Below are 12,286 nucleotides of genomic sequence, written 5' to 3' on the forward strand. Positions count from 1 at the left end.
TGGGTTCTGTGTGAATTGGGGTAACATCACCCCTTTTTCCAGGCGTAGGGTAAGTAGAGCTGATGAGATGCAGCTGGGGGTTGTTTTGATGAGTGCCGGATCGGGGGTGGATGGGAGTCGGCACCGGTGCAGTGAGGGCTGTTGCTTACGGTGTATCGGCGTGTTCGTTGCCCATCTGCGGGAGGCAGAGCAGCAGCGCTGGGGTTAAGCGGTGACTAGCGATGCTCCGGCCCTCCCCCAGAAGGCATTAGTCGGTGTGGATCGATGGCAGCCCGGGAGGGGGATCCAGCTGTGCCCCGGGTGCGTGACACAGAGGAGGCGGCGTGCCGTGGACATGTCCCTCCGCTCCGTGTGTTGTGTCGGCCGTCCGCAGCCTCCCTGCCTCTGCGGGCTGCTTTGTGCATCCTAGTCCGGGAGCCAGCAGGATTGTGACGGCTGCCGCATCCAGCCGGAGAGGTACTGCACACAGGCATGGGGTGAGGGGCAGCCAGCTACACAGACACGCTTCCTCCAAACATATACACGGCTCTCGATCTCGCATTATGCACTCATTGTGTATCGCATTGAGCTAAACATTATGTACGAAGCCTTTATTGCGCACAAACACCCATGATTACCCGGGTATTTACCTACAAAGCTATGTCTGCACGCTTTATCCAGTGGCTTTGTAGGTCATGTTTATTTGACGTCATCAGACCATATATGGCTATGTTTGGGTTGTCAGTTGTCACACTATACATCCCAGATATTTTTGTTATTAACACATATGCGGTGACCGAGTGGGGCATTTAAAATTTCATATTTTGAAGTTAAACTACACTATCTCCCATATTATGCCTATAAGTTTGTGATCTGCTCATGTTTCTAGTAACTAGGCTCTCTAGTATAAGAATTACATTAGATTTATAGATTGCCAGCGGTCTCCGCAATAGGGGAGTAAAAATTTACTAGAACATTCAAATCGACAGTATACAAAATTGACAATGACATTAACACATTAATACATACTGTTGCAGAAGGCAAAGATGGTCCTGTTATTGTGAGCTTACAATCTATCTACAAGAACTAGAGTTTTCAGTTGAGTGCAATCATGAGTTATAAAACTTACTCTAACCCGTAGAGTAAAATACACAAAAAATGTGTATTGTCTGGATAAATAAATATGTGGATGTTTAGTACATATAAACAGCTTTATTGATGAGATTAAATATTTGAATTATTTTTTTTTGAGGTTTTGTGATCTGCATATGGATTTTATATGGATATGGATATTGCAAAATTACTGTACCACCAAGTCCCAACACTTGGAGAAAGATATGGGCTGGGGCCTGGGGCCTGGGGCCTGGCCATTTCTTGGTGGTGCAGGAGGATAGGCAGACTAGATGGGTCACATAGTTGTTAGCTACCATCACATTCCATGCATCTAAAACATATTTATGTATTGTATGGAAGACCCATAAAGGGTGGAGAAAAAATATCCAGTCATCATAAAATGTAATCTAAAGTTTTTCTCACTCTAGGCATGCTGGTGGCCATATGCAGCATTGATGTAAATCACTCAGAAAAGCTTCAGATGATGATCCAAAGTACCTAAATAAGACAAACTCAAAGGGGGCAATTCCAGCCCATCCCTGTACCTTACATACACTCAAAGTCTCGTGTGTTTAAATGTTCACGTGACCTTCATTATTCATTGGGGCAAGATTCCTTAAAGCAAACTCACCAGACCATACTTACATACAAAGTCCATCAAGTTCAACCCTTCTACCTAACGTTCCTACTCTTGATCCAAAAGAAGGCAAAAAAAATCCCTAATTAAGCTACTTCGAATTTTGCCATCAGGGTAAAAAATTCCTTCTTGACTCCAAGAGGCAATCCGATTTCTCCTTGGATCAAGAAGCTCTAAAATATGAACTCTGTTTATAGCCCTGTATGTCATGCCTTTCTAAAAAACAAATATCCAGACCCCTTTTGAAGGCATCTAATGTATTTGATAACACCACCTCCCTTGGCAGTGAATTACATACCTTTATTGTCCTTGCTGTAAAGAATCTCTTCCTTTGTCGTCCATGAAACTCCGTTCTTCCAGTCTCAGAGGGTGACCTCTTGTTCTTTGTACATTTCTGTTAATGAACAGGTCACCGAAGAGCTCTTTATATTGGCCGTGCATATATTTATATAATGTTATCATATCCCCTGTAAGATGCTGTTTTTTCCAGTGTATAGATTTACTTTTTTAGTCTCTCTTCATAACTAGTATCTCCCAATCCCCTTATTAATTTCGTAGCCCTCCATTGCACTTTTTCTAGTTCCATAATGTCCTTTTTAAGGGCCGGTGCCCAGAATTGTACCGCATATTCAAGGTGAGGTCTTACCATTGACCTGTAAAGAAGCAAGATGATATCTTCCTCCCGTGAATCAATACCTCTTTTTATGCATGCCAAAACCTTATTGGCCCTCGCAGCTGCTTGCTGACATTGCGCACTGTTGTCAAGTCTATTGTCTACCATAAGTCCTTCTCATTGGTAGTTTTCCCCAAGGATATTCCATTTAAAGAATAGGTTGCATTTTTATTATTTTTACCATCGTGCATAACTTTGCATTTGTCTATGTTGAACCTCATCTGCCACTTGCACACCCAGTTCCCAACTCTGTTTAAATCCTCCTGATTAGTCTGAATTACCCTGCCAAGTTTTGTGTCATCAGCAAAAACTGTGACATGGCTCTGAATGCAGCTTGGGAGATCATTTATAAATAAATTAAAAAGAAGAGGACCCAGGACAGACGCCTGAGGCACTCCACTTAATACCTGCCTACAGTATGAGAAACATCCATTCACAACAACTCTCTGCATTCTATTAGACAATTTCTGATCCAAATACAGACATTTGCCTCTAAGCCTAGTTCTGTTAATTTGAGTAGCCTTGTATGTGATGACCATACCTGGGAACTTCTCAGCTCCGGTTACCCGGAGCCTTCCCTTGCGGGACGCGGCCAGGACTGCACACTGATGTTGGCGGGCGGTCCCGCTGATGTTGGTGGGCGGTCCTGCTGACGTCGGGGGAGTTCCGATGACGTCGGGCAGTCCCGCTGACGTCAGAGGAGTTCCCACTGACGGCTGCTGGAAACACCCCCGTTTATTGGGAAAAATGGGCGGGGATCGGGCCGTGTCAAGACCCTGCTCCTGTGACCGGGAGGCTTCGGGTCTTGACTCGGAGAACCGGAGGAGCAGCACTCACCCGGCAATCTCCGGGTCAAACACGGAGAGTTCCCAGGTATGGTGATGACCCAAAGTACTTAAATCAGACCAACTCAAAGAGGACAATCCCAGCCAATCCCTGTACCTTACATACACTCAAAGTCTCGCATGTTTAAATGTGACTTTCATTATTCATTGGGGCAAGATTAAATTTCCTTGAAGCAAACTCCCCACAGCATTGCGTCACATTGTACCGTGACGAGAACTGTCACATAACACACCAAATTCACATAAAGGATGGGAATAGTTAAATGTAACTGAAACATTAAAATTAGAACTTTTCTAGGTTTGCACACGTTTCTTGTATAAGTGAAACTAGAATCGATGAAATGTAAATTTGCCTGCAGCCTGCTGTTCTGCAATGGTGTGAAATAATTGAACCGATGAGATTATACATGAGGAGTTTATTTTTATCCAAATAGCTGCTGTTTTTGGAGCAGTAGCAATACACATAATTGGCTGACATGTTTGCGCCAGCGGTTTTAAACAAATACACACAATATTATCCGTTGATATGTATTCCATTTGTATGGGATTTGTAACCCGAAATATTAAAAATAAAATGTAACATGCCCAGTGCTTTTATAATTCTCTGGAGCTTTGTAGAAAATAGGGTATTAACTTTATTAGAGTTAGGTTAAGCGGCCCACATGCCCTAGAAAGGATATCAAATAAGTGTACCTGTCACAGAGGTTTGTGCTAGCTTACACCCTTTGCATTATCGCTAGAACCTTTAACATGCTGAGGAGGACACACAAATGTCTAGCCAGCATATAGACCAAGAGAGTACCAACCTTCAACTCTTCACTTGCCAATCTGTTCCTAAAGGTTACCAGATGGTCATCCTGAAGAGGTCCTACCGATCACAACTGTTCATACGAGACTTAAGTCCACGTTTCCATTCATTTCTGGCATTTCCTTTTATTTCTTACATGTCTGGTCACAGTTCCCCAGTTTACTAACATGCATCATTTACTCTTTCTTGCTCGTTTTTTTCCTAATTACCATAAGCTGAGTTTTTTTTTTATTTACATAAATATTAGCTGAATGCAAACTTATAGTATTCTGGTTACTTCAGGTTTCTGTTACATTACCTGCTGTTCTAGATCTTTTAGGTAAAATGACCTTTCATATATACATCTGTGCTAGCCCATGTTAGCTCTGTTGGAATATGTATCTTACGAATCTATTTCTATTTCTTGTTACGTTATTAGATGTATGAAGATGCATAAAGTGACCATCCTCAGCTAATATTTAGTAACCGCACTGAGCAACGTTATGCCTGACTCAATGAAGGAAATAATAAAACAACATCTAAGAGACTTCTAACCATTACATTTGGAACAATGGGCTGTAACAACACTGCTCTAGACATCTGCACCTTTCCCGATTTCAATGTGACATCTGTTCCCTCAAACAAATTTGGACCATTCCCAACCCCACTCAGGATATTGTTGGCAATAATCATGATGGTGATGATAGCTATTGCCTTTTTAGGCAATACCATTGTTTGCCTTATTGTTTATCAAAAGCCAGCTATGCGTTCAGCCATCAATCTCCTCCTAGCGACCCTGGCCTTCTCTGACATCATGTTGTCTCTTTTTTGCATGCCATTCACTGCAATTACGATAATCACTGGGAGCTGGTACTTTGGTACTCAGTTTTGTCAGATATCAGCCATGCTATACTGGTTTTTCGTGTTAGAAGGTGTTGCCATTCTACTAATAATCAGCGTGGATAGGTTCCTGATCATTGTACAGAGACAGGATAAGCTGAACCCACACAGAGCCAAGATAATGATTGCCACCTCATGGGTACTATCTTTCTGCATCTCCTTTCCATCGGTGGTTGGTTGGACTTTGGTGGAGGTACCAACACGAGCTCCGCAATGTGTCTTGGGATATACAGAGTTTTCCACTGACCGAGCTTATGCAGTCATGTTGGTTGTAGCTGTGTTCTTCATCCCTTTCAGCGTAATGCTTTATTCCTACTTGTGCATCTTGAATACAGTGAGAAGAAATGCGTTGAGGATCCATAATCATGCAGAGAGCCTTTGTCTGAGCCAAGTAAGCAAACTCGGTTTGATGGGACTTCAGCGGCCACATCAAATGAATGTAGACATGAGTTTCAAAACAAGGGCCTTCACTACGATTTTAATTCTCTTCATTGGATTTTCTCTATGTTGGCTTCCTCATTCAGTGTTCAGTCTACTCTCAGTGTTCAGCAGGACATTTTACTACAGCTCATCATTTTACATCATCAGCACTTGCATCTTGTGGCTTTCTTACCTCAAGTCTGTTTTCAACCCTGTCATATACTGCTGGAGAATCAGGAAATTCCGCGAGGCCTGTATGGAGTTCATGCCCAAAACCTTTAGAATTCTACCAAAAGTTCCGGGAAGGACGAAGAGAAGGATACGACCCAGTACCATTTATGTTTGTAGTGATCACCAATCAGCTGTTTAAGGACGAAAAAACAAACTTAAATATGTCAGAGTAATGCAATTACCCTTAAGTAACCCACATCTGAGCTTTTTGTCCACTGCTTTCACAAAGGGACATTTGATAGCGACATGCATCACCATCTGTGTGGGCACAACTTGAAAGAAAAATGACATGATGCCATAGTCCTGTATATACCTATATGTGCTTAAGTCACCCTTCGTTAAAACAGAGCTTTTTCCAGGGTTGAAACTGTACTTCATGCAGTCAACATACAATGTTGTAATATACAAAAGTTTGGTTTCAACTGTTACTATGGTTTATGTACATATGTGGTTTTTTTTTCATTTATTTAGCGCTAGCAGATGAACTTAACACTTTACAGTTTACAGTATAATAAAGGGCCGGTATAAGTGCAGTCTTATAAATAAAGTAGACCGACTTTATGAAAAGGGTACAGTATGTATGAATACGTTAGGAACAGAGGTTACAGTCTAATGGGGCCAAACATATACTTTGTTTAGACAATGCCCTAATTGGAAGTCAATATTTTAGCAGTATTACAGACTTGTAGGATGCAAGCCTACCAGACTTGTGCAAATGGCCCAAAAACAATTCAAATTTTTCATTTCAGAAAACCAAAAACTAAAAAAAACAACATAATGCAAATGAAAATTCTGAGAACTCGTCGTAGTTTTCGTTTGTTTTATTGGAGCTCCCACCTTGTTTTCAATTGGTATGAATCCAAATGCACAAGCCTAAAGCCTACAATGTACATATGTGTATCATCGTTAGACATGCACAAGTTTTTCGGTTCGTTTTTGGCCCATTTTCTGTCAGAATTTTAGATCCGGAAACAAAATGTGTTGTCCAACACCCACATTTACTCACTCTCTTAGACTCTCACTCTCTCTCTCTAATGCTGTCTGAATGTCTCCTTGCCTTTTCTGCCCACCAATTCCACATCCGTGTCTCGCAGCTTCACTTCTGTGTCCTGCATCTTCTTGCTCTGCATCTTTGGGGGAGAGGACATCATGGAAACTCCCACATTTTTCTGGAAGTTCAGGGGAAGGTCATGTCCACGGACGAAGAAGAGAGAAAAAAAGAACACGCAGATGAAGAACAAGAAGATGTGAGAAACGGAAGTGGAGCTGCAAGACACAGAAGTGGTAATATTTGTCAAAGAAGGTAGGGAAACATTAAGAGAATGTGAGAGAGTTGGGGTGTAACAGCCTGCAGATTTCAGATGAAAATTCTGAGCTTTTTACTCTGTTTTCTTCCGTTTTTGGGAATTTGTACAAATTGACAAATTTAGTTAAATTTGCTATTCGTACGAATCCGAATGCACAAGTCTTATATACAGTGTGTGTGTGTGTGTGTGTATATGTGTGTGTGTATGTATATATATATGTCAATGTGAACATGTATTACCTAAAATAATTGTTTCCTGTCCTTTCTAATAAGGAGTTAGTTCATACAAGAAGCAGTCTGTTCTAGTAAGAAACTTCTTACTTTTAGGGCTATGTGATTCAGATAATCCTTTCCAGAAGAGGAATGATGAAAGGAGCAATAAAGACACATGATTTTTATTGTATTCAAACAATGTACAGATTTTGTATGTTTCCAATACATCCCGTTGAGTAATAGTATAAAACAGGAATGTTGGGAAATCTGCAATAACAGATGCATGGGTAGAGTTTTGCTTTTTGTTTCTGAACATTTCATGGTTTGTTAAGTTTTCCTTTTTTTGTCTTATTTTATAATGTGCCTTTGAAAATGACTTCTTCAGAATTGTAAATAAGCAAAATAAATACATATAGCTATACATACTTTACCAGAAATTTTATGAAACACTATTTTGGTGATAATCTCCTTCCCTACATGTTGCTAAAATCTCATTCTGTTTTTATACTGACAAAAACATTCCAAGTACAACAGAAATGAAGTTACAAGGCCAGCTTGCTTATGGTGTACAAATAAGCAGCAAACGGTAAAATAAGAAAAAAGGGTACGCTTTGATAGAGAAAGTGTTTTAAACAATCAGGTCTTCTCATATTATTCCATCAACATTAAATATATTGTTTCAAGACTTGTGGATTTCTTTAATTAATACAAATTTTAGCAGCAAAGTGACGTTCTTAAGTCAAAAAATGACATATGTGATAAATACAGCATACCGTTTAATATCTTTATGATCAGTATATAAAATATCCCTTAAGATAATATTACATTAGAATATTTAGGAGGAAATAATATTGTAATCAATGAGTTCCTATTGTTCAGCTGCTCGGTACACTGATGGAAGCGACGGAGTGCCTTAGTGATAATAACACAATACCAGGAACTAATGGGCGCTACAAGTTCATTGTGAGACCGCTCAATTACTGTCATCCTACCCAACGATATTGGGCGGTTTTTGTACTGATGCAGATTTCTTAAATTTGTTAAATATTTAGTAATATTGTTCAGCTGGTCTTATGCATGTTTACTTCTGTATCTTAGAAACTATACAATACCACAAGAGTAAGAGGCAGCGGGGAAGCAGCCATTCTCATCAGCCATGTACTCACAGCGTTCACATCAGTGGAAAACCAATCACAAGTAGTACAACCGCAAATATTTTCTCACTACCAACACATAAAATACACAGCATAATGTGTTTTTATCAGATGGTATATAACAGACAGAAGGGATCTGTAAACCATTGAGTCAGCACGTCCTACATCGGGATGTTTGTCATTTTGGAAGATGACTACATTCATAAATGTGTTATCAGCTCTGCACCTTTACATCGAACATGATGCCAAACAAAGTTAGGTAAGAATGTAGCCAGCCCTTCAATGCATATCCACATTAACACATTGCTCATACATTACATTTCCCGTTGTAACTATTACAGTGGGAGCCTGGAAGTGGGGCTTGTAGCACCTGCATTGTCAAAGTAAGCATTCCCCTTTTGATCTACTATTAAGCAAAAGGAAGAAAATGAAAAGAAAGAGACTGAAAAGGAAAGTATGAAACCAGTAAGAAGGAAAAATAAAGAGGCCATAGAGGTAAGAGGTGTGAGAACTTCCATAAACAAGCTCCCAAAAAAAAGAGAGTTTGTGAAATATCACTATACATCAGGGAATGTTTTGAACATACCGTATTTTCCACATTTTCAAAAGATTTTTTTTTTAAAAAAATTTAAGCGTGCAGACCCCCTCTCCTCCTCTGATATTTTGTGCTTAGAAATATTGTATTAATTCATACGGATGGGGGTTTCAAATAAAAGCCCAACTTGTCCTCAACACAATGGTATAATATATAATTTGTGTGGGCACGCTAAAAATGAAGCGTGAATAATGGTTGAAGAAACATTGTAGAAATGGCAAAAACATTTTTGCTAAGAATATTTTGTGGCTTCAATGTTATTGATTTATGCATTTTTTGACAACATCTATAAAAGAAAACATGTTTTTCAGGTGCTATGCGCAATTGGAAAGGTCGGGTATACACTGAAGTAGTTCATGTTTTTATTTTTACATGAAAAGGAAATCTTTGTCCAAAGTGTTGAAAACCTGACTGTACGCCCACTCTGTTCTTCCTTTGTTGAACCTGAGTGAATCACCGTAGAGAGTTTTCGCCCACTTCTAAGAGCCATTACGCCGTGTAAGTTTTCAAGAATTACGTCATTATAGATGGAGTTGCAACTGTTCAGTTTTGAGGTAATAGCGGACACAAATTAAAAAAAAGAAAATAAACATGAAAAAGGCGCAAACAGTTATATAAACCAGACCCCAAAAAATATTCAGACACAAAGATATTGATGCTTATTTAAATTAGCATTTCAACAGTTCAGTTTAAGTTCTGCAGCTTACCATCTATCGTACTGATGTGAATTTCTTAAATATGTTAAATACTCAGTGATGTTGTTGACTGCTCTTACGCGTGTTTACTATAGAAACTATAGAATACCACCAAGGTAAGAGGCAGCAGGGGAAGCAGCCATTCTCATCAGCATTGCATATCAGGAATCAGTTTGCCTACATAATTCACATGTACAATGTTCATATCAGTGGAAAACCAATCACAGTCACAAACAGTACATGATATATTAAACGCATATACACAATACCTAAACTTTTATTTTATTTTAAATCCCAACAAACTTTTTTGGTTATCAAATAAAGAAATTGGAAAGTTAAGGAAATCAGAGGAATTTAATGATAACCCCTGCTAATATCTCATAGAGTCATATAGAAGTATGTTACATAAAACGCCAGATCAAGCCATTGTAAAAAAATAACAAAGGGATTCCCAGTCGCATGATAAACAGAGACCTGTTAATGCTCTGCATGGTTTGCATGGAATTACATTACTACTAAAATACCTGTGTGGCAACGACAAAAAAACTTGCAACTATATTAGAATATGCAGTATTTTTGCAAGCTGCTGACAAAATGATGTCTTTTGCACGTCACCCCCTGTTACAATTACGCTGCTGCTAAATATGTAATAGAAGTCGTTCTTAAATGTTCTAAAGAATTAGTAATCTAGAACGCAAGGACAAACAATTAAATCAAGTAATTGGAACATGCAACAATTATTATTGGGATTAAACCAAAAATACATTAAGTGGACTAATCATTTCATAAATGTGAGTGCCAAAAGGACTAAGTCACCCTGGTAACAACTAATTATAATAAGCAATTACATCTGCATGCCGAGATGAACAATAGGCAGTAAGAAGAAGGCACTTAAACAGTTGCATGCCTTTCCTTCCATATACTTCACTTGAAACGTTCATGGCTTCTGCAGAGAAGCTGCTGCATTGTTAGGACCTCTGGCTTACCAAGAGGTCCTTACCAAACAGAGGAGGACACTTACCAAACAGGTCGCTTGCCTTATCTACTGCAATGGGTGCGGGGCTGGTCTTACTACCAGATGAGTCTGATGGCTGCCTGGGGTGTTTCGATTAGGGGTGCACCGGCAGTCGCCCCCCGAACTGCCTCCTTTGTGTAGAAGTTAGTCTGGTGTAGAGGATATCTATGCCTATATCGGTATGTTCATATAGGGGCAACAAAGGAGCTTCTTGTCTGGGTTGCTGTTTGGTACAGGAACCAGCCCTGCAGTAATGCTCCTGGTGATAGACCCCAGAAAATGTACACTTTTAGGGATTGTAGTTTCTTTAAATTGGTTTAAACCGAGTAAGAAGCACTGGGTAAATTGTTGGCAATATACAAATATATTAATACAAAAACAGCAGGCTAAGGCTAGTCAACAGAGAGCTGACCCAGGGGTAAGACAAATAATACTTCATTGGGTAGGAGGACCGCAGTGAAGCGTTTTTTTCAGTATAAGACGCTCTAAAGCAAACCGGCAGGGCCCCGCATTCTGAATTCCCACAGCACTCACTATGCATATTCATCCTGCAATGTTTATCAAGATTTTCAAATAGATACAGTATTTCACAACTCATTTAGCAATTAACATTTAAGCAGGTTCTTGGATTCATTTAAAGTCCTATCAATATTTATTGTAGCTCATGCTGGTAGAAAAAGGAGATGGAAAAGAAAATAAGCTAAAGTAAAGCAAAATTAAATATACTTGGGCACAAGAAGTACAGACTGTTGAGTGTTTTACATTTATTTAATCTGAGAATCACAAGTAATTATTGTTTGGACCAGAAAACACAATTATCGGTTGATTTTTATTTGCATGTAAAGAAAACTAATTGACGGCGTAGTAATCGTTTTTCTTCAATGAATGAAGTTTCACAGTGGTTTAGCGGCAAGAAACAGCTTTCCTAGAGGAAGGGTGTTAATCCAAGTATACGGGAACTAGAGATGGGCTTTTTTCATGACGACAAGCATTCATGACTGCTTGTTCACATGTGGCTATGGAAAGGACACTTCTATATGATGACGTTCAACTCAACAGGCATAAGAAAGGTATACGGAAATGTCTGATGTGTTCAATGAAAGACTTTTTGGCAGAAAGTAGACAGACAATCTTAAATTTCACTCACAATAACCCATTTACAGATAATTAAAGTACACAATCATCCAAGCTACAAATGAGTATATATATTAAGTGTACAGATGTATTCTCAGCTGATTAACACTATTTAAACCAATTCATACCTGGGAACTCTCGACTGGAGATTCCATGTTTAGAGCCACTTCTCTGGGGAGACTCCTGGCTGCGGGAGCGGCGTTGCGGCACGCCTCACTCCCAGCCCACTTTCCCTCCAATAATGTCGTGTCTCCCATGATGTCAGAGGGAACAACCGTAATGTCAGTGGGACATCCTACCCGCTGGCTCCGGGTTCCCAGGTGTGGTCATAGGGGTATGCAGTCATGAGTGTCTCTAGCTTTACTACTAACACATGCTGCTTGTTAATGGGCTCCTGTCACCTAACTAAAGTCAGAATGTTAACAGATTGTAAGCTTGTTTGAGCAGAGTCTTCTTCACCTTTTGTTTCTGTAAGTCAAAATTCTTACAAATTGCACTTCGTTATGACTTGTAAACTCACTGTACAGAGCCATTTAGAAAGTACTTAAAATGGATTTTTACCTGCCACCCCTTTAAATACAAAACACCT

At 39.6% G+C, this 12,286-nt stretch overlaps 1 protein-coding gene across 1 annotated transcript; it reads left to right on the top strand.

The window, feature by feature from the left end:
- Window positions 1-102: 102 nt before the first annotated feature.
- Window positions 103-5,931, top strand: GPR45 (G protein-coupled receptor 45). Its single transcript, XM_053455139.1, has 2 exons — window positions 103-456; window positions 4,474-5,931. Exon 2 carries the CDS (start codon window positions 4,606-4,608, stop codon window positions 5,722-5,724), a length of 1,119 nt encoding a protein of 372 aa, XP_053311114.1. The 5' UTR covers window positions 103-456; window positions 4,474-4,605; the 3' UTR covers window positions 5,725-5,931.
- Window positions 5,932-12,286: the final 6,355 nt, after the last annotated feature.

Source organism: Spea bombifrons, chromosome 2 (assembly GCF_027358695.1).
Source record: "Spea bombifrons isolate aSpeBom1 chromosome 2, aSpeBom1.2.pri, whole genome shotgun sequence".
In the NCBI taxonomy this organism is placed as follows: Eukaryota; Metazoa; Chordata; class Amphibia; order Anura; family Pelobatidae; genus Spea; species Spea bombifrons.